Below are 24184 nucleotides of genomic sequence, written 5' to 3'. Positions count from 1 at the left end.
GCGACACCAAAGCAGATGCATTTCCAACGATAAAGTCAACAAAATCACAAAGGTGAGTTTTGTTGATGTTATTGACTTATGTACTAATCAGACATATTTGCTCACGGCATGACTGCCAGCTAATCGATGCTAACATGCTATTTAGGCTAGCTGTATGTACATATTGCATCATTATGCCTCATTTGTAGCTATATTTGCATCAAGCCTTTCCCTCCACCCACATTTAATGCCAAACAAACACATACCAATCGTTGGTTAGAAGGCGATCGCCGATTTCTTCTTTCTTTCTTCCCGTTCCGCTGTCTGTCGTGATATGGCTCAATAGCTTCAGTTTCTTCTTCAATTTCGTTTTCGCTATCTGCCTCCACACTCCAACCATCCATTTCAATACGTGCATAATCTGTTGAATCGCTTGCGCCGCTGAAATCAGAGTCTGAATCCAAATTACTATGGTCCCCCTGTCGATCTCACGATCCACTCTTCCCTCACTTGTGAACCAGACTCCGAGGTACTTGAACTTCTCCATTTGGGGCAGGGTCTCCTCCCCAACCCGTAGATGGCACTCCACCCTTTTCTGGGCGAGAAGCCCTTGGACTTGGAGGTGCTGATTCTCACTCCGGTCGCTTCACACTCGGCTGCGAACCAAAGTATTGTTGTAGTTTTTTAAGTAGTGTTTTAGTTGCCTAAATTCAAACAAAGTGTTATTATTAAAATGGTGTGGCCTAAATCACTAACTATTTTTGTTAAAAAAGACCATTGCCTTGTTTTTATTGAATACTTTGGCCTACTATGTTACTTTATTTTAATGTTGGTTATTATGGTGGTACAGCCAAACTTTTTCTAAGGTGGTCCTTCGTAAAAACAAGTTTGAGAACCACTGACCTAGAATCAGTGCATGAAGCGTCTTCTGTTTATGTGCAAAAACATGAATTCCTTGTACATTTGTTTTATTAGTGAGAACAGACTGACACAAATACAGAAATATTCATGCAACCGTTTCACACTTCTAGGTCACGGAGAAAAGACATCAATTCAAGCCATACTTTAGGCAACACCTTGGGGACAAATGCTTTGTCCTTTGTCTGATGGACTGAGCGCTGACTTATTTAGATCACGGTTGTCAAGTCACATGATTGAACTGCTCTGGAGATGTAATATAATTACAGACATGAACAGTTCTTTTGAACTTCTGGCAAGGTGTTAGTCTGTTAGACCTGTGGCCGGTGGAAGGACGTCCATAATTATTATAGACCTTTGCCAACTGAACTCAGTCATGATTATTGATCAAGCATAGTGGTAATTCACTTCAGCCCTATGACAAATAAGACAACATATGGAAAGAGGGTAATAATAACTTTCAAAGTGAACTATTAATTTAGGAACTCTGTGACGTAAGCTATGAGAACCAATTCATAGGGGAGCCATTCCTATATGTCATTTGCCCACGTTGCCCACGGAGAAGGAATAATAAAATAACCTTGAGTCGTCAAACCAAAGAGATTAATAAGCACCTGACTGGACTGAAAACATTGTTGTTCTTGTACTTGGAAAAAGAAAACAAAAGTTGAAAGTGGGTGGCAACTAGCAAGGTGGAGCGCAATGCAATGTTTGTACAAAAAAAAAATAATAGAAATAAAAAAGATCTCTCAATTTACCGGTCGATCTACGTTCCCATCCTCACCTATGGTCATGAGCTTTGGGTCATGACCGAAAGGATAAGATCACGGGTACAAGCGGCCGAAATGAGTTTCCTCCGCCGGGTGGCGGGGCTCTCCCTTAGAGATAGGGTGAGAAGCTCTGCCATCCGGGAGGAGCTCAACGTAAAGCCCCTGCTCCTCCACATCGAGAGGAGCCAGATGAAGTGGTTCGGGCATCTGGTCAGGATGCCACCCGAACGTCTCCCTAGGGATGTGTTTAGGGCACGTCCAGCTGGTAGGAGGCCACGGGGAAGACCCAGGACACGTTGGGAAGACTATGTCTCCCGGCTGGCCTGGGAACGCCTCGGGATCCCCCGGGAAGAGCTAGACGAAGTGGCTGGAGATAGGGAAGTCTGGGCTTCCCTGCTTAGGCTGCTGCCCCCGCGACCCGACCTCGGATAAGCGGAAGATGATGGATGGATGGATGAAAACGATCTATCTTTCAGGTGCGGGTCAACAAACAACTTCAATCACCATATATACAGTCATGGTCAAAATTTTACATACATCTTCCTCCAGATGGTCTTATCTTTGTCTATGGGATGTGGGATGAAACATAAATGGAGCTGTTTGGCAACAAAACCCAGAAATAGGTTTAGAGGAGAAATGGTGAGGCCTTTAATCCGAGGAACACCACATTACCGTCAAGCATGGTGGTGGTAGGACTATGCTCTGGGCCTGTTTTGCTGCCAATGGAACTGGCAATGGGAGTAAATGGGACAATGGAAAAGGAGGATTACCTCCAAATTCTTCAGGACAACCTTAAATCATCAGCCCGGAGGTTGGGTATCGGCCGCAGTTGGTTGTTCCAACAGGACAATGACCTCAAACACACGACAAACGTGGTAAAGGAATGGCTAAATCAGGCTTGAATTGAGGTTTTAGAATGGCCTTCCCAATGTCCTCACTTAAACGTGTGGACAGTGCTGAAGAAACATGTCCATGTCAGAAAACTAACACATTTAGCTGAACTGCACCAATTTTGTCAAGAGGAGTGGTCAAAAATTCAACCAGAAGTTTGCCAGAAACTTGTGGATGGCTACCAAAAGCGCCTTATTGCAATGAAACTTGCCAAGAGACATGTAAGCAAATATTAACATTGCTGTATGTATACTTTTTACCCAGCAGATTTGGTCACATTTTCAGTAGACCCATAATGAATTCATGAAAGAACCAAACCTACTCAGTGGCCTAGTGGTTAGAGTGTCCGCCCTGAGATCGGTAGGTCATGAGTTCAAACCCTGGCCGAGTCATACCAAAGACTATAAAAATGGGACCCGTTACCTCCCTGCTTGGCACTCAGCATCAAGGGTTGAAATTGGGGGTTAAATCACCAAAAATGATTCCTGGGCGCGGCACCGCTGCTGCCCACTGCCTCCCTCACCTCCCTTGGGGTGATCAAGGGTGATGGGTCAAATGCAGAGAATAATTTCGCCACACCTAGTGTGTGTGACAATCATTGGTACATTAACTCAATTAACTTAACTTCATGAATGTTTTTGTGACCAATAAGTATGTGCTCTAATCACTCTATCACAAAAAAATAAGAGTTGTCGAAATTATTGGAAACTCAAGAGAGCCATGACATTATGTTCTTTACAAGTGTATGTAAACTTTTGACCCATCTGTACATTGAATTGTTATATGTTACCTGTTTTTATTTTTTTATTTTTAGTCTGTTATGGAACCTTACAGACTGATCCGATAAAGTGATGCTGGCAAGAAGTGATGTGTTTTGAGAAGTGGTGGATACTTCATACTTCCCAACCGTGAGATCTCCAAATTCGGGGGAGATAAGGGGCGGGGCGTTGAGGGGGGTGTATATATTTTCAAGTAATTCTTATATATATATATATGTATATATATATATATATATATATATATATGCCTCACAATACGAAGGTCCTGCAGTCCTGGGTTCAAATCCAGGCTCGGGATCTTTCTGTGTGGAGTTTGCATGTTCTCCCCGTGAATGCGTGGGTTCCCTCCGGGTACTCCGGCTTCCTCCCACCTCCAAAGACATGCACCTGGGGATAGGTTGATTGGCAACACTAAATTGGCCCTAGTGTGTGAATGTGAGTGTGAATGTTGTCTGTCTATCTGTGTTGGCCCTGCGATGAGGTGGCGACTTGTCCAGGGTGTACCCCGCCTTCCGCCCGATTGTAGCTGAGATAGGCGCCAGCGCCCCCCGCGACCCCGAAAGGGAATAAGCGGTAGAAAATGGATGGATGGATATATATATATATATATATACAAACCCTGTTTTCATATGAGTTGGGAAATTGTGTTGGAGGTAAATATAAACGGAATACAATGAGTTGCAAATCCTTTTTAACCCATATTCAGTTGAATGCACTACAAAGACAAGACATTTGATGATCAAACATCAGGCATTAAGAGCCACAACATGCAACGGGTCCATCAGACCCACAAACGTTGGCTGAGTAACAACAATATTTAAACGTTGCACGAAACATTTCTATGCCAGTTTCTGCATCACACAGGGATTCTTCTTTTGTGTTTCCGCACCTGCGATTCCCACACAAGGTTGCAACATTGTTTCTCAACACTGTCTGCTCTCATTTTCTCTCACATTTGACCCTTTGATGTGTGTGTGTGTGTGTGTGTGTGTGTGTGTGTGTGTGTGTGTGTGTATGTGTTCGTGCGTGTGTGTTACACAGAACGTCAATTTCCACACTTCTATTAGCCCCGGGTCCAGTGGACCCACACATCTTATATGAAATAGAAACGCTTAGGGGGGATGTATGGGGGTGTATGTATTCTGATATACAAACCCCTTTTCCATATGAGTTGGGAAATTGTGTTGGATGTAAATATAAACGGAATTCAATGATTTGCAAATCCAATTCAATTGAATGTACTACCGGATGACACCGGAGACCACTGACCACTTTTCCATTTTGCATCAGTCCATCATAGATGATCTCGGGCCCAGAGAAGCCGGCGACGTTTCTGGATGTTGTTGATAAATGGCTTTCGCTTTGCATAGTAGAGCTTTAACTTGCACTTGCAGATGTAGCGACAAACTGGATTTAGTGACAGTGGTTTTCTGAAGTGTTCCTGAGCCCCTGTGGTGATATCTTTGAGAGATTGATGTCGGTTTTTGATACAGTGCCGACTGACGGATCGAAGGTCACGGTCATTCAATGTTTGTTTCCGGCCATGCCGCTTAGGTGTAGTGATTTCTCCAGATTCTCTGAACCTTTTGATGATATTATGGACCTTAGCAGGGGCGGTTCTAGGCATGCTTATATGAGGGGGCAGTCAGAAATTTGAAGGGGGCATCATGTGTACACATCATGCTCCAGCACTTTTTTTTTGTGCTTATAGTAACGATGCTTTCTTCATTGAAATGGGTCTTTAGCTATGTGTCCAACCCCAACCTGGAGTAGTGGATTGCACTTTGTCAGGCCTCTACCTTCAGACCTGTCCAACTTGGGTGTCCCACCTGAAGACTAAGCTCCTGCTGGTATAGCTCTTACGGTCACTGAGGACCGCAAACCCCCTGACCACAATAAGGTGGCAATCCCTCAGGGGGGGAAACTGAAAAATAAAAATAAAAATAAATGAATAAAATAAAATAAAACATCCTTCATCCAGATTTTATCAACCAACAACATAACATTTATCCTAACTGGATGGCCTAACTCTCAAATAAATTGTGACCCAAAGTAGGACTTCACACACTACAGTCAACATTTACAAAACTGAAAGGTAGTCTGATGAATAATGATAAAAAATGATCTCAAACTAATTTATAAAACAGAGCGTGGGCACTCATTTGCGCACAAAATTCATTCACTCCAATGTATGTGTGTTGCCCACTTGCTTGTAAATTGATGAAAATGGCTGTGTTTTTTTTTTAGGTGTCTTGGTCATATCAAATGAAACTTATAATTTGTTTATTACAAAATGTAGATTGAAACATTAAAGGTTGACTATGTAGACTTACAAGAAAAACTACAGAAAAAGAATTCCAGCAGTCGATTGCCAGACCGTTGCTAAGTAAAACGGGCCGTTGCTAGGGACTCCGCTCTGAACAGAGGACAGCAGAGGAGGACTGCTAAGCAGGATATATACCTTATGTTTCATTTTTACCGTCATTAACAGCATCATAAATGACTTGTAGCTTGTTACAGGGACAGTGGAGGCTCTCTGCCTTCCAAACCACTGCTGCTCAGAGCCTCCGCTGTCACTGCTCTCGTCAAGTTGTAAAAAAAAAAAAAAAAAAAGGAACTCCGTAGCACCGAAAGTCCGCGACGATAAACGTGTTTATGACAGATAAGACTACACAAATACACCCATCCTAACAAGCATATGATAAATGTAGACAACTTTTCCTTTTCTTTTACTTTCATAATGCAACAGTGATTGGATGTTTACTGAGGGCCGAGGGGTGTGTGCGGGTGTGTGTCTGCTGCGCAGCCTGTGGAATGTTGAATACACGCACAGCGGAGGGAGGAATGAGAGGGAAGCCGACACTACTATATCGTGTGTGTCCCTTTTTCGGCGGATTTTTCCGCTAGTGCAGATAATTTTGTCAACTTGTAATGTAGTAATTTTGTGAGTTTATTAAAACTTACTTTCTCAAATTTTGATTTGAGGGGGCAAGACATTTATTTAAGGGGGCTCTGCCCCCTCTTGCCCTTGCGTAGAGCCGGCCATGGACCTTAGATGTCGAAATCCCTAAATTTCTTGCAATTGCACTTTGAGAAACGTTGTTCTTACACTGTTTGACTATTTCACGCAGTTGTGGACAAAGGGGTGTACCTCGCCTCATCCGTTCTTGTGAAAGACTGAGCATTTTTTGGGAAGCTGTTTTTATACCCAATCATGGCACCCACCTGTTCCCAATTAGCCTGCACACCTGTGGGATGTTCCAAAAGTGTTTGATGAGCATTCCTCAACTTTATCTTTTTTTTTTTGCTGCCTTTCCCAACTTCGTTGTCATGTGTTGCTGGCATCAAATTCTAAACGTTTATCTGTTTGAACATCAAAGATGTTGTCTTTGTAGCATATTCAACTGAATATGATTTGCAAATTGTTGTATTCCGTTTATATTTACATCAAACACAATTTCCCAACTCATATGGAAACGGGATTTTTATGAGTTTGGGGTCTGCAACCATGACCATCCAGCTCCAAAGCCTAACCACTACTGCTGTTCCATACTTCCAAACTTTAAATGCAAACATGGATAGCATTTATTTAAATGGTGGAATGATCCCTTATGATTGAATTGCTGACATTCGACATGTTTTTTTTATCTGAAAAAATAGTAATATCTTATTCTATAGCCGCCTAAGATAACTTTACAACGAGGCAATTTCAGTTGGTGTTGTTTCTCTCCCCTGTGTCATGCTGTTTACATAACCCCTTCACTTGGCAGCAGCATCATTGGCCTTGTTGTCAGAATCCAACTTGGGAGCAGATCAATGAGTAATTGTCTGACGTGCAGACAGAAGACACATGTCTGGAAAGGTCAGCGTGGGTTTAAAAACTAAAAATATAATGACACTCGCCATGGAGGGAACCGACTGGAATGCTAGATTTGATCTATGTATCTAAACAACCTTTCTCACATTTCATTGATGTGTGATCAATTCTTAATACATGTTTCAGAGAGCAAAAGTTTAAAAGTTTTACAGGACTCATTTTGGGGGAACATGTTCAACTATTTAAACGACAGTGGTACTTTGGGATATACGTTTAATTGTGTCTGTGACACAGCTTGCACTCTGAAACATTTATATCGTGAAACTAAACAATTTAATTACTGCAGGGCACACCCAAAAATACAACAATTTTAACATGTAACACGACTATCAAAGTTTTAGGTAAAACATATTGTTGGGAAAAACTAATACTTCGACAAACTTTGTTGTTGTTGTTTAGACAATGGAATGTAGTACGAACAATTACAGTAGTTTTCTGAAATACAGGTGTGTGGAGGGGGGCGTGGCCTGCGAGCCTGCCGTGGAACGGGGTGTGCCAGGACCAGCCTTGAAGACAGTGACAGGTGCGTAGATGGCCCAGGTGGGCATTGTTATCTAATCACCTGTCACCTTTATTAGCAGCAGCCGCGATGAGACAAGTAGTTGGAGTTGGAGGTGCTGCTGGGCAAACGCAGAAAAGACTTGTTGCTGGAAAGCAACAGTCTCGCACCTCTTGAGAGCAAAATAAAACACTGTTATACCCTGAATTCCTGGCTCTCCTGGCAGTGGGTGGTGGTCGGAAGAACCCACTAGAGGGCAACCTCTGCAGGGTGAAACTCAAAACATGTATGAATATACTATGTATATATATAGGTCGGGTTAGGTCAGGAAAAAAAAACAGAGGGTATTTCATCCCTACAAGCCTGTTTCAGAGGTTTTCCTGCTCTTCAGGTGATATTTAGACACTATATTGCCAAAATTATTTGGCCACCCATCCAAATGTTGAGAATCAGGTGTCCTAAAACATTGGCCTGGTGTATAAAATCAAGCACTTAGGCATGGAGACTGCTTCCACAAACATTTGCGAAATAATGGGCCGCTCTCAGTGATTTCCAGCGTGGAACTGTCATAGGATGCCACCTGTGCAACAAATTAAATCGTGAAATGTTCTTGCTCTATTCCAAAGTCAACTTTATTGTATGAAAAGTGAGGAGTTTGGGAACAACAGCAAGTCAGCCACCAAGTAGTAGGCCACGTAAACTGACAGAGAGGGTTCAGCGGACGCTGAAGCGCATAGTGCAAAGACTTTCTGCGCAGTCAGTTGCTACAAAGCTTCAAACCTCACGTGACCTTCCGATTAGCCCACGTACAGTACGCAGAGAGATTCATGCAATGTTTTTCCATGGCCGAGCAGCAGCATCTTAGCCATACATCACCAAGTCTATTGCAAAGCATGGGATGCACTGGTGTAAAGCATGTTGCCACTGGACTCTAGAGCAGTGGAGACACGTTCTGTCACTGTACGGGCGTGTGTCAGTGTGCATTTATCTGTGCACTGTACCGAGCACAACTCCGAGACCGCGCTAAGAACACCCCAGACCAGCGGCAGCGAACAGTTGCAATAAATCTCCGGCAATCTGCACACCTGGTGCTGATGATCAGACCTGCCTTCAAAAGCCTGCACAACCTGCCATCCCTGGACGGAATATAGTATTTTGTACCGTAAGTTGATAACTCAGCTTTATTCTCTCTCTCTTTTTCTCTCTCTCTCTCTCTCTCTCTCTCTCTCTCTCTCTCTCTCTCTCTCTCTCTCTCTCTCTCTTTCTCTCTCTGCGTTTCCCCTCCGTGTTTCAGTGTTCTTCCTTTTCGTCCTCCCAAGCAATCTGTCTTCGTCCCCGCGTGATCGAGCTGAGCGTCTTGACTTTTCTTTTGGACTTCGGACTGCCATCCCCGATCCTCGACCCCTCGTATGGACATGGACTCTGATGCCTCTTTCTCGCCCTGGATCATCTGCCTGCCCTTGGACTGCCTTCATGCCTTGTTCCTCCTCTCGAGTTAACACTTCTGGTAAACACTCAGCAATTAATTCCTACACATAGTCCTACACCATACACACCCTTGGGTTTTGCCACATGCCATTCTCTAGTTAAATAAATTATATTGTTCATTATTTATTATATTGTTTATTTATAAACGGTATAACTCGGTTGGTAGAGCAGCCGGGCCAGCAACTTGAGGGTTGCAGGTTCGATCCCCGCTTCCGCCATCCTAGTCACTGCCGTTGGGTCCTTGGGCAAGACACTTTACCCACCTGCTCCCAGTGCCACCCACACTGGTTTGAATGTAAAAATTAGATATTGGGTTTCACTATGTAAAGCGCTTTGAGTCACTAGAGAAAAAGCGCTATATAAATATAATTAATTTCATTTCATTTATAAGAGAATAAGCGGTGGGAAAATGGATGGATGGATAAATACATAGAGCAATATTGCCCCCTTGTGGTTCTGTGCTGTCACAACTCCCTACTCCAAACATAACACGTTCTGTGGAATGATGAATCACACTTTTCCTTCTGGCAATCTGATGGACGAGTCTGGCTTCGAAGGTTGCAAGGAGAACGCTACTTTTCGGACTGCATTGTGCAGAGTGTGAAATTTGGTGGAGGAGGAATTATAGAGTGGGGTTGTTTTCCAGGAGTTAGGCTTGGCCCCTTATGTCCAGTGAAAAGACCTTGGAATTCTCCAGGATACTGAAACATTTTGGCCTATTCCATGGGATGGCACTTCAAGTCCGTATGTGAGTAAACGCAGGTGGCCAAATACAACCACACACTTATCTGTCAAACACACCATCGACAGCTTCTCCATATTTTCATGGATACACGTCTGCCATTTGGATATTGATTAGCCTACATTATTGGATGGCATTATTTACCCTTTTAATTCAGTAATGCTACGCTCAAACTGCACAAGTTGACTACACAGCCAGTCATGTTTTTGTTCATATATTTCTATAATTTAAATAATATTATCCACTTCCTCTTTTCAGCATTGTCCTTCACACTCACTTTCTTCCTCGCAATGATCGGAAAACATTAATGTCCATCGCTAGCTACATGCTAATGCTATCAAGCGAGACCAGATGTTTTGGTCGAATCTTACAGTGTTCACTGTGACAGTTGTTAGGCTAACTAGAAGTAGGGAGGCTTGTTTCTTGAATTTTGCTTACCGGCATAGCCATCCATCTTATTCCGCTTATCCGAGGTCGGGTCGCGGGGGAAGCAGCCTAAGCAGGGAAGCCCAGACTTTCCTCTCCCCAGCCACTTTGTCCAGCTCATCCCGGGGGATCCCGAGGCGTTCCCAGGCCAGCCGGGAGATAAATGGGTTGTACTTGTATAGTGCTTTTCTACCTTCAAGGTACTCAAAGCGCTTTGACACTACTTCCACATTTACCCATTCGCACACACATTCACACACTGATGGAGGGAGCTGCCATGCAACGCGCTAACCAGCACCCATCAGGTGCAAGGGTGAAGTGTCTTGCTCAGCACACAACGGACGTGACGAGGTTGGTACTAGGTGGGGATTGAACCAGGGACCCTCGGGGTGCGCACGGCCACTCTCCCTCTGCGCCACGCCGTCCTAACGTGTCCTGGGTCTTCCCCGTGGCCTCCTACAAGTTGGACGTGCCCTAGGAGGTGTTCGGCTGGCATCCAGACAAGATGCCCAAACCACCTCATCAGGCTCCTCTCGATGTGGAGAAGTGGCTTTACTTTGAGCTCCTCCCTGATGGCAGAGCGTTTCACCCTATCTCTAGGGGAGAGCCCCGCCACCCGGTGGAGGAAACTAATTTCGGTCGCTTGTACCCGTGATCTTATCCTTTTGGTCATAACCCAAAACGCATGACCATAGGAGAGGATGGGAATGTAGATCGACCGGTAAATAGAGAGTTTTCCCTTTCGGCTCAGCTCCTTCTTCACCACAACAGATCGATACAGCGTCCGCATTACTGAATACGCCGCACCGGTCTGCCTGTCGATCTCACGATCCACTCTTCCCTCACTCCTGAACAAGACTCGTTGGTACTTGAACTCCTCCACTTGGGGCAGCTTCGAACAGATCATAACAATCTGCAAGACAGCTTATATCTTGAGACCCCTGAGATAAGGCACCAGTATCCCAAATGAACACCGTACTACATAGTATCATGACCTGGGCATGACGTTAAAGTGCATCCGGCAGTGGGGGCTCCTCTATGGGGTCTTGGGGCACTAGGAGGTTAACCCCTTTTCTAATGTTACCCCAGGTGGCCCTTGGCAAAGACCTAGTACCTGACTGCCCCCTAGCCAGGGATACGGTGAAGACATCAACGGCGGAGCAGGGGGAAGATTGTAGATGTAAGAACAGCCACAACGGCTGCCGTGGTGGAAGAAGGCACCCCCCATATCCATGTGGGCCCAGTTATGGGGAAATAACAACCCGAGACCTCAACGGTGGAACCGGCGGGGGATGATTTCTAACCCTAAGGAGCATCACAACAGCTGGGATGGCAGAAAAGGATCCCCAGTCGTCTTGGACTCCATGACACTGGACCCTGACCCGGATCCATCAAGGATCATGTGTGTTTGTGCACCAGTCTCCCCACATTGAACTAAGTCACGCACAGGCATCCTCCATAAAGGGATACCCCCCCTACCGGGAGGATCGTCATACTCGCTTCCAGTGACCGCCGATATTATTATCATGTCCCTTTCAAAGAACATCGGAACCCAGCGATACACATGCCATGCAGTTTGTGTCTCACGATTGTCAAGTCTAAGCATTTTCAAAATGCTCTGGCACATTTCTGGGGAAATGGTGACTCAAAATATTGGTTTTCCACTCAAACAACCCTTGGTCACGCCAAGGGTTGTTTGTTCTTAAACGTAACGATTGACGTTCATGTTTGTCTCTGCAAAAGTTTTAATGTAATTCCTGGTGGGAAAAAAGAACTGGAACACTGACAAAATGATGTCTGCTTGTGGGTCTTGAAGTAGTTCCAATTACATTTAGCATTACCATTTTGCCTGGAACTTAAGTCAAGACCAGCAGTCAGTATTGTTTTTGATGAGTTTTGTGTGCCTCTCCATCACAGTCCTTGTCTTTAGAGGGGCTGCGTTCAGACTTCTGTTGTCCTGGTCTGACACATCCTAATCTAAATCTCTCTCACCTCCCCCATCTTGAGAGATCAGCTCATGGGCCTGTTGCACACTTACTGCCAGTTTTACTTACTGCTGTGATATCAGTTACTGAAATAGCATCTCTGATACTAGTGATGCATACCAATGAAAATTCTTATCTGAAACCGAAAATAAGGAAACTGAGGCCGGAAACCGAAACACAGAATGAGTTTATTATGCCAATTATTATTACCGTCACATTTATGGCTTTGACTATGTACTAACTTTACAGAAATAAAGTCATTGCAATTACACACGGTGGCGGGAGGTGTAGCCAGCACGTCTGCAGGAGCAAAGGTCAGTGCCTCTGTCTATGGTGCTGAGGAGGAGCACCATCGGATATAATGTGCTGACGGCGAGACACAGCTGAAAGGCGATTCGATTTCACAGGTGGTACGTGTTAATCTAATCATTTGTTGTCTTTAACAGTAAGCAGCCGGGAGCAGGGGATGAGAGAAGTTACGGAAGTGGCTGAAAAGTTACATCCTGCTGGACAGAAATCTGTTGAGAAATTCTATGGACATTAAAAAAAGTGTTAAAAACTGCAAGCTTGGCTCCTGTGCCGTGTTTAACAGTGGAACTGATAGGAAACAACCTCTACACACACGCACATTTTTTCCAGACGATGAGGCCTTGTTTACACTAAGCCGGATAAGGTTAACCAGGCTAAATCACACCTAACCTTATCCGTGTCCATGCACAACAATGCCACCGTTTAAGACCCTGCAACGAGACCTTGTTTACTGAGATTGTTTACTGCCGACATATTGCAGTCCACACATCTTTGATGTGTGACTGCCATCTACCGGGCACACTTATTATTACACTATGTACCTAATAAAAAAGCTTCCAGGTCGGTCAGCACAACCATAATTATTCCGTACAAACAATAGCAAAGTAAAATGCACTTTGTAAAAGCTGCACAGTACAAAGAATGGGTAAAAAGTTGCAGCTTATAGTCTGGAAAATTACAGTTATAGTTAACCCAAAACAGCCTTGGTATACAAATATTTGTAGAACCATTTACCCTATTTTTCTGGACCATAGGACAAACTGGATTGTAAGGCACATTGAAGGGGTTAAATTATGATGTTTTTCTAAATTTTAATATTTTCTAGTGGTCTACAAAACATGTAATGTGGTTCTTTGGTCAAAATGTTGCATATGTTATGTTTTAAAGATCATCTTCAAGTAATACTTGTATCTCTGACTACAGTAGCCGTAATGGGCTGACTACTAATCAAGCAGCGTGGCTTCAAAGTCGTACTAAAACATTTTGAGAGATTTTTAAGCGGCGTGTGTTCTTTATTTTCAATGGAACATTTAAAGTTTTGGTGTTGTTTCCTGGCGTCATATTGCAGTCTACACATATCTCTTATGTGTAATGGTAAATGGGTTGTACTTGTATAGCACTTTTCTAACTTCAAGGTACTCAAAGCGCTTTGACACTACTTCCACATTCACCCATTCACACACACATTCACACACTGATGGAGGGAGCTGCCATGCAAGGCTTTAACCAGCACCCATCAGGAGCAAGGGTGAAGTGTCTTGCTCAGGACACAACTGACGTGACGAGGTCGGTACTAGGTGGGGATTGAACCAGATTGCGCACGGCCACTCTCCAAACTGAGCCACGCCATACCGTGTGACTGCCATCTAATGGTCACACTTATCATTACACCATGTACCAAATAAAATTGCTTCGAGGTCAGTAAGCACAACCAGAATTATTCCATACAATCGTTAGCAAAGAAAAATCGACTTTGTAAAAGCTGCATAGTACAAATAATGGGTAAACAGTTGCGTCGTATAGTGTGTAAAATACAGTTATAGTTAACCCAAAACAGCCTTGGTATACACATGTTTGTATAACCATTTACCGTATTTTTCTGGACCATAGGGCACACTGGATTATAAGGCACATTAAAGGGCTGAAATTATACTTTTTTTCTATATTAAAATTTTTTCTATTGGTCTACATAACATGTAATAGTGGTTCTTTGGTCAAAATGTTGCATAGATTATGTTTTACAGACCATCTTCAAGTAAGACTTGTATCTCTGACTACGGTAGCCGTAACAGGCCGACAATCCATCAAGCGGCACGGCTTCAAAGTCATACTAAAACATTTTGACGGATGTTTTAATGCTGTGTGTAATGTTCTTTTTTTTTAATGGGTTACTAGGTACTTTTAAAGATTTGCTGTTGTTTACTGGCGTCATATTGCAGTCCACACATATCTCTTATGTGTGACTGCCATCTACTCGTCACACTTATAATCACACCATGTACCAAATAAAATAGTTTCGAGGTTGGTAAGCACAACAAGATGTATTCCGTACATTAGGGTTACAAGGCGCACTGTTGATTTTTGAGAAAATAAAAAAAGATTTAAGTCCGCCTTATAGTCCGAAAAATACAGTATGTTTTATTCCTTTTAGAAATGCATGTTTCCTGGCAAAAAAACAAATAAACATTTGTAAAAGGTATTTTTTTACAGCTGTGGGTCACAAATGGGTGATGTTTGACGAGAATAATATGTATGGGTTAGTGGGGGGAAGAGTGTGGTCAGCACGCTGCAGGAGCGAAGGTCACCGCCTCTGTCAATGGTGTTGAGGGCGGAGCACCATCGACTAGGGGCGGCATGTGCAGGACTTCAAACTTCAACAAAATATGTAAATTATGGAAAAATAAAATACTAATTTAACATATGTCTTATTCAGCATGTCTTACTTTATAAAGATTAGCAATGGATTTGGATATTTTTCCCTTTATATATTCAATATGCGGTGTGGGGGGAGGGGTGGTCAGTGCTCCTTGCAGGAGGAAAAGTCACCGCCGCTGTCTATGGTGCAGAAAATGAGCACCATCGGGCGGGGGCGGGGCATGTTTGGGACGGCGAGACACAGCTGGCCAGTGAAATTATATTTCACAGGCGGTACGTGTTAATCTAATCATCTGTTGTCTTTAACAGTAAGCGGCCGGGAGCAGAGGAGGGTTGGAGAGAAAGACGACAGACTGAAAAGTCAAGACAGCAAAAGTATATTGATGGTTAATAACTGTCAGACTCCGGTGACAGTGTGTTATCAGCGGCACTACTTAGGACGCAACTTCCACAGGGTTAAAGTCAGAAAAAGGGAGTTTGGACAAACCAAAATAAAACCACCTGCTCTATTTTCATTTCTTCATTTAAGTCCTCGGCGATGTACACCCATAAAAACGTTTACGGACAGAATTTCTAGGCGCAGTCAAGGCGTTGAGGGTATTTGGTTTGGTGGCTACAGGATTAGAACTCTGCTTTTTGCAGAGGATGTGGTCCTGATGGCTTCATCTGGCCAAGATCTTCAGCTCTCGCTGGATCAGTTTGCAGCCGAGTGTGAAGCGACTGGGAGGGGAATCAGCACCTCCAAGTCCGAGTCCATCGTTCTCGCCCCGGGAAAGGGTGGAGTCCCATCTCTAGGTTGGGGAGGAAATCTTGCCCCAAGTGGAGGAGTTCAAGTACCTCAGAGTCTTGTTCACGAGGGAGGGAAGAGTGGATCGTGAAGTCGACAGTTGGTTTGGCGTGGCGTCTTCAGTAATGCGGATGCTGTGTCGATCAGTTGTGGTGAAGAAGGAGGTGAGCCGGGAGGCAAAGCTCTCAATTTACCGGTCGATCTAAACGTGGGTTATGACCGAAAGATCACGGGTACAAGCGGCCAAAATGAGTTTCCTCCGGCGGGTGGCAGGGCTCTCTCCCTTATAGATGGTTGTTTTTAGGTTAGAGTTTGTATCCAATCAGAATTCAGCGAGCTTGTGTTGCCATGCTGTACGAAATCTGCCCAGAGCCTTCAGAATCAACAATGCAGGCGTCTGTGCACTGTCAGTGAACGGACACATACAGCTAGACAATGGCGATAGCCAATCAGATCACAAGTTGTTGTCAGTAAGGCCTTCTAGCTGGCCTTACGCTGTGATTGGATACTCAATTGGATACTCGAATGAGTATCCAATCACAATTTGCGAAAAGAGGAAGTGGCACAGGAGCCATAGAAAGTCACAGAAAACATTCCCATCCTCACCTATGGTCATGAGCTTTGGGTCATTACCGAAAGGACAAGATCACGGGTACAAGCGGCCTTAGAGATAGGGTGAGAAGCTCAGGGAGGAGCTCAATGTAAAGCCGCGGCTCCTCCACATCGAGAGGAGCCAGATGAGGTGGTTCGGGCATCTGGTCAGGATGCCACCCAAACGCCTCCCAGGGGAGGTGTTTCAGGCACGTCCGAACAGTAGGCGACCACAGGGAAGACCCAGGACACGTTGGGAAGATAAGTCTCCCGGCTGGCCTAGGAACGCCTCGGGATCCCCCGAAAGAGCTGGACAAAGTGGCTGGGGAGAGGAAAGTCTTGGCTTCCCTGCTTAGGCTGCTGCCCCGCGACCCGTCCTCGGATAAGCGGAAGAAGATGGATGGATGGATGGATGGATGGATGGATGGGGATGTTCTTTTTCAAACATCAAAGTAGTACAGATTAAATTCAGACTGACACCGTCTGAACACTATTAGCCAGTTACGAGCTGGAAATGACCGTTTAAAAAGCCACTCGCTGCTGGCTTGAATGTCAAAATGAATGGTCGAGGCTGTGAGGGAACGAAGAGACCACGAGCATCTTTGAAAAGCACTTTTGACTTATTATAAGGGGAAACATATTTTCTTTCTAACTACCCTGAGGAGGTGGCGGCAATATGCAGATGACACATTTAGCAGGGGGAATGGAAAAAAATGAGTTAAGCAGAGGCAGTAATCTTCCGGTGCTTCTTCTTGTGGCGCCAAGGTGTTGATTATGATGACGCAAATACCGAGTGCACGCGCTGACCCCAACTGTCTAGTTACGGCTGAGTTGCCAAAGATGTGCGCCGCCTTCTTGAACTTTACTGCTTGACGCATCGCCAGCTTTCATTACTGAGGTGTATTTAATCAGAGAGAGGAATCAATGTTAGTGCAATTGATCCCGTGAGGCAATCAGCATGTGATTTGATTGCGAGCTGGTTGCACCTCTTCTACATACCACGTGTGCCATGTAGAAGCCCCCCGCATTTACACTTTATTTAAAAGTATTTGGCCACATGCCTTTACACTTTATTTAAAAGTATTTGGCCACATGCCTTGACTCACATAAGAACTTGAAGTGCCATCCCATTCCTTACCCATAGGGTTCAGTATGATGTCGGTCTTCTTGCAGCTATTTCAGCATCAACTCTTCTGAAAGGCTGTCCACAAGGTTGCAGTGTGTTTTTAGGAATTTTCCAACCATTCTTCAAAAACCCATAGGTGAGGTCATGCACTGATGTTTGTCGAGAAGGCCTGGCTCTCAGTCTCCGTTCTAATTCATCCCAAAAGAAATCTATCGGATTAAAGTCAGGACTCTGTGCAGGCCGGTCAAGTTCCTCCATACCAGACTCTGTCATCCATGTCTTTTTAGGAACCTTTCTTTGTGCACAGGTGCACAGTCATGTTGGAAGAGGAAAGGGGCGGCTCCACATGTCGCCACTGGACTCTAGAGCAGAGGAGACGCCTTCTCTGGAATGATGAATCACGCTTTTCCATCTGGCAATCTGATGGACAAGTCTGAGTTTGGAGTTTGCCAGGAGAACGCTACTTTTCGGACTGCATTTTGCCGAATGGGAAATTTGGTGGAGGAGGAATTATAATGTGGGGTTGGTTTTTCAACAAGTGACACATACTAAGTTTTATGACTATGGGCTAAACGGTTGCAAACGTTAGCACGCTAATGTTAGCATGTTAGCAAGCTAAGGAAAGCATCGTAAAAGTTAGCTTGTGTCACATACTAAGTTATATGACTCTAAGGTGTAAAGTTGGGGAATTAAGAGTGAAAACTTAAAAAATTGAAAAAAAATTTAGCACTTACAAGTGTCACACACCAGGTTATATAACTGTAGGGTAAACGGTTGCATAACTAGCTCAAAAAGTTAGCACATTAATGTTAGCATGCTAATGTAAACATGCATACAGTTAGCATGCTAAAAGTTAACAAGTGTCACATACCAAGTTATATGACTCTGGGCTAAACGGTTGCAAAAGTTAGCACACTAATGTTAGCATGTTAGCAAGCTAAGGATAGCATCTTAAAAGTTAGCTTGTGTCACATACCAAGTTATATGACTCCAAGGTGTATGGCTGGAGATTTAGAGTAAAACCTTTAAAATTTGAAAAAAAAGTTAGCGCTTTAACGTTAACATGCCAACGTTAGCATACCAAGTTATATGACTGCAGGGTAAACTTGCAAAATTAGCTCAAAAAGTTGGCATGTTAATGTTAGCATGCTAATGTAAACAGTTAACAAGTGTCATATACCAAGTTATGTGACTCTGGGCTAAGCGGTTGCAAAAGTTAGAACACTAATGTTAGCATGTTAGCAAGCGATGGATAGCATCCTTAAAGTTAGCTTGTGTCACATACCAAGTTAAAAGACTCTAAGGTGTATGGTTGTGGAATTAGAGTAAACAATGGTAAAATGTTAATGCTAGTATGCTAATGTTAGCACGCTATCAGTCAACACATGTCACATACCAAGTGATATTTGACATTATAAGTGTTTTTTTCTATTTTGATTTCTATTTACTGTTTTAATTGGTTTTACCCTTTAAAATGTTTTTTATTCATATTTATTTTTATATTGTTTTGATATTGGTTTTATATATATATATTTTTTTTTATTCAGTCATTGGTGGAGCTAAGGATAATATTTAAATATTGTTTTTAATATTGTTGAGCCGATAGTGGATTGGATTGGATTTGTGACTGTGGGGTAAATGGTTGCAAACATAGCTCAAAAAGTTTGCACGGTAATGTTAGCATGCTAGCATGCTAATGTAAACATGCATACAGTTAGCATGTTTTAAATATAAAGTTATATGACTGTATGGTATACGGCTGTGCAATCAGACAAAATAGCATAACATTCGCAAAAAAAAAGTTAGCACAAATGATTCACAGGCGCGGCCACCGCTGCTGCTCAGTGCTCCCACACCTAGTGTGTGTGTGACAATCATTGGCACTTCAACTTTAACATTGCCAGTGGGCCCATAATTACTTCCCTGTTTGCAATTATTCTGTGTGGATGGATGGGTGCGTATCTCAAAGAAACAAGATTGTATTGAGTCACCTTCTGGTCGTGACTGTAGGCCAAGGCCCAGTCCTCTTCAGTAGGGTGGAACAAAAGGCTGAGGATGTAGAAGGTGAGGCGGTACTTCTGGAAACTGGCTCCCTCGTCGGTGCTGATAAGCACACTGCTCTCAAACTCCGGATCAGTCAAGACCATAATCTGGGAGAAGGGACACAAAAGAAAACTGCTGTTAAAAAAATAATAATAATAATAAAATAAAATGAAAAAGTGGAAGTAAAGTGAGGGGATACCAAAAATGTGGAAGGCGGAAGGAAGTTTGTGTCAGCAGAAAAACAACACAAAAAAAATCCATGCTTTTTGGCTCACGTCAGGTTTGTACTTGGCTATATTTCCAAGTTCATTTCATGAGTGTCACTTTGGCACGGCTTTATGCTCAGGCTTTAATGCCGCACTCAGCGGACATCATTTAGACGAGGTGGTCAATGGAAACCCCGATAGGTCCGGTTTAGAAAAGTGTTCTGAAGCAACAAAAAAAAAAAACGGGAAAAAAAAAAACGTCAGGGGGTGGATAGGATTTGTACGTGTATGGCAGGGGCGCTCACACTTTTTCTGCAGGCGAGCTACTTTTCAATTGACCAAGTCGAGGAGATCTACCTCATTCCTATTTATAATTTATATTTATTTATTTATGAAAGAGACATTTTTGTTAACAAGTTAATGGTGTTTAATGATAATACAAGCATGTTTAACACACATAGATTCCTTTCTTTCATGAAGACAAGAATATGAATTGGTGTATTTGATTCTGATGACTTGCATTGATTGGAATTAGACAGTGGTGCTGATAACGTCCGCATTTTCAAATGGAGGAAAAAAAAAAGTCCTCCTTCCTGTCCAATACCACATGAAAGTGGTTGGATTTGGCATCTCATTTGTCCAACTTGCATACTCGTTTTTAAACACTTTGTTATGAGAGTAGCATATGTGTGTGGCCCTTTAATGTCTGGCAGCAGGTGAGTGACGTCAGTGAGTGTGCGGGTGGGCAAGCAAGTGTGAAAGCGGCCGCTGAGGGCGGGGGAGAAATACATTGGCATCAAACTCCGTAGCTTGCTAGCTTGTGCACGCTAGCTTTCTGAGACTCTTATTTTGTTAGCACAGGCAGGATGAAACAGGTCTTTTATGGTGAAGACAGGAACTGTGCTGTCGGTCTTTAGAGTTTTGACAGTAGGTACGGAGACTCTAGAAATAAAATGTGTTTCTCTGCGTCCGCCTTGTTAGTGATTTTTTTCTTAAATATGAGCTTGCAGCAGCCAGCGTCATCTCACAAGATCCTCGGGTGCCGAGAATGTCAAACAACTGACGAAAGTGAAGTCTTGGTATGATTGATGATTGCTCATTTTTATGTCTATTTTTTAATGCCTGGTTTCAGATCGACTGACACACCCTCCGAGATCGACCAGTCGATCGCGATCGACGTAATGGGCACCCCTGGTGTATGGTGTTGGGTGGTAGGTAAATAGCAAAAAAGTAAATAAATACATATATTTTTTTATTTGTATTTATTAAGTCTATACCAGGGGTCGGCAACCCAAAATGTTGAAAGAGCCATATTGGACCAAAAATACAAAAACAAATCCATCTGGAGCCGCAAAAAAATTAAAAGCCATATAACATACAGATAGTGTCATAAGATATACATTTAATTATGAGGACTTAAAGGAAACTAAATGAGCTCCAATATAGCAACAAATGAGTCATAATGATGCAATATGTACATAGAGCTATCCTAAATAGCATGTTAGCAGCGATTAGCTTGCAATCATGCAGTGACCAAATATGTCTGATTAGCACTCCACACAAGTCAATAACATCAACAAAACTCACCTTTGTTCATTCATGCACAACGTTAAAAGTTTGGTGAACAGAATGAGACAGAAAAAGAAGTGGCATAAAACACGTCTTAGAAAGTCGGAGAAAGTTATACATGTAAACAAACTACGGTGAGTTCAAGGACCGCCAAAATTAGTAGGACAAAACGGCGCTCGCCAAATACTCGAATTATTGAAGCATGTTTAATATAAACAGTGTGCTTTATAACAATTAGGGACGTTTTTGTCATGTTTTTTCTCCTACAGAAACTATCCATCCATCCATCCATCCATCCATCCATCAATCCATCTTCTTCCGATTATCTGAGGTCGGGTCGCGGGGGCAACAGCCTAAGCAGGGAAACCCAGACTTCCCTCTCTCCAGCCACTTCGTCTAGCTCTTCCGTGGGGATCCCGAGGCGTTCCCAGGCCAGCCGGGAGACAAAGTCTTCCCAATGTGTCCTGGGTCTTCCCCGTGGCATCCTACCGGTTGGACTTGCCCTAAACACCTCCCTAAGGAGGCGTTCGGGTGGCATCCTGACCAGATGCCCGAACCACCTCATCTGGCTGCTCTCGATGTGAAGGAGCAGCGGCTTTACTTTGAGTTCCTCCTGGATGGCAGAGCTTCTCACCCTACCTCTAAGGGAGAGCCCCGCCACACGGCGGAGGAAACTCATTTCGGCCGCTTGTACCCGTGATCCTATCCTTTCGGTCATGACCCAAAGCTCATGACCATAGGTGAGGATGGGAACGTAGATCGACCAGTAAATTGAGAGCTTTGCATACCGGCTCAGCTCCTTCTTCACCACAACGGATCGGTACAACGTCCGCATTACTGAAGACGCCGCACCGATCCGCCTGTCGATCTCACGATCCACTCTTCCCCCACTCGTGAACAAGACTCCTAGGTACTTGAACTCCTCCACTTGGGGCAGGGTCTCCTCCCCAACTCGGAGATGGCATTCCACCCTTTTCCGGGCGAGAACCATGGACTCGGACTTGGAGGTGCTGATTCTCATTCCGGTCGCTTCACACTCGGCTGTGAACCGATCCAGTGAGAGCTGAAGATCCCGGTCAGATGAAGCCATCAGGACCACATCATCTGCAAAAAGCAGAGACCTGGTCACCAAACCGGAACCCCTCAACGCCTTGACCGCGCCTAGAAATTCTGTCCATAAAAGTTATGAACAGAATCGGTGACAAAGGACAGCCTTGGCGGAGTCCAACCCTCACTGGAAATCTTTTCGACTTACTGCCGGCAATGCGGACCAAGCTCTGACACTGATCGTACAGGGAACGGACCGCCACAATCAGACAGTCCGATACTCCATACGCTCTGAGCACTCCCCACAAGACTTCCCGAGGGACACTGTCGAATGCCTTCTCCAAGTCCACAAAGCACATGTAGACTACAGAAACTATATTTAAACAAAAAATGTTTTTTTTTCCCCTCATCTTTTTCCATTTTTCATTTATTTTTGAAAAAGCTCCAGAGAGCCACTAGGGCGGTGCCAAAGAGCCGAATGGGGCTCCAGAGCCGCGGGTTGCCGACCCCGGGTCTATACCGACTAACCGAGCGATATAGCACAGTTGGTAGAGTGGCCGTGCAAGCAACTTGAGGGTTCCGAGTTTGATACCCAATTCCACCATCCTAGTCCCTGCTGTTGTGTCATTGGGCAAGACACTTTATCCACCTGCACCCAGTGCCACCCACACTGGTTCAAATGTAACTCAGATATTGGGTTTCGCTATGTAAAATAATTTTGAGTCACTAGAGAAAAGCACTATATAAATATAATTTACTTCAGAAATTGTTGAAATGAAATAGTTTCTGAGGGAACATTTAGTCAAAGCTGGTGGAAAGTGAAAGAATTGGGCTTTGAAAGTACTTAATGTTCTTTCCCTCCGTTCAATCTTGATAATTGATTTTGAGTATAGATGTCCGATAGTATCGGACTGCCGATAAACGCTTTTAAATGTAATGTCGGAAATTACCGGTATCGGTTTCAAAAGGTAAAATGCATGACTTTTTAAAAGGCCGCTGTACGGAGTGGTACACGGACATAGGGAGAAGTACAGAGCACCAATAAACTGCCTTTGCATGCCGGTCCAATCACATAATATCTACGGCTTTTCACACACACAAGTGAATGCAAGCATACTTGGTCAACAGCCATACAGGTCACACTGAGGGTGGCCGTATAAACAGCTTTAACACTGTTACAAATATGCGCCACACTGTGAACCCACACCAAGCAAGAATGACAAACACAATTCGGGAGAATATCTGCACCGTAACACAACAGAACAAATACCCGGACCCCATTGCAGCACTAACTCTTCCGGGACGCTCCATTATACACCCTCTCTACCCCCTAGTCCCCCCCCCCCCCTCAACCCCGCCCACCTCAACCTCCTCATGCTCGTTCAGGGAGAGCATGTCCCAAATTCAAAGCTGCTGTTTTGAGGCATGTTAAAAAAATAAAATAATGCACTTTGTAACTTCAATAATAAATATGTCAGTGCCATGTTGGCATTTATTTTTCCATAACTTGAGTTGATTTATTTTGGAAAACCTTGTTACATTGTTTAATGCATCCAGCGGCGCATCACAACAAAATGAGGTATAATTATGTGTTAATTCCACGACTGTAGATATCGGTATCGGTTGATATCGGAATCGGTAATTAAAAGTTGGACAATATCGGAATATCGTCAAAAAAGCCATTATCGGATACTTCTATTTTGAGTACCGTATTTGCTTGAATTGCCTCCGAGTATGTATGCCTCGTTTTACTGCCGGGTCAAACTTGTTTCTCAA

At 43.8% G+C, this 24184-nt stretch overlaps 1 protein-coding gene across 1 annotated transcript in view; it reads right to left on the bottom strand.

Annotated features, from left to right (window-relative positions):
• sorcs3a (sortilin related VPS10 domain containing receptor 3a) overlaps positions 1–24184 on the bottom strand; it is a 614798-nt gene that overhangs the window by 264473 nt on the left and 326141 nt on the right. The window contains exon 4 of the mRNA XM_061907863.1: positions 19535–19693. Within this exon, the coding sequence (XP_061763847.1) occupies positions 19535–19693 (159 nt within the window). The remainder of the gene's footprint in view (positions 1–19534; positions 19694–24184) is intronic.

This window comes from Nerophis ophidion, linkage group LG01 (assembly GCF_033978795.1).
Source record: "Nerophis ophidion isolate RoL-2023_Sa linkage group LG01, RoL_Noph_v1.0, whole genome shotgun sequence".
Classification (NCBI taxonomy): domain Eukaryota; kingdom Metazoa; phylum Chordata; class Actinopteri; order Syngnathiformes; family Syngnathidae; genus Nerophis; species Nerophis ophidion.
The sequence above is the reverse complement of the archived record's forward strand: the minus strand, read 5'-3'. Positions and strand labels throughout refer to the sequence as shown.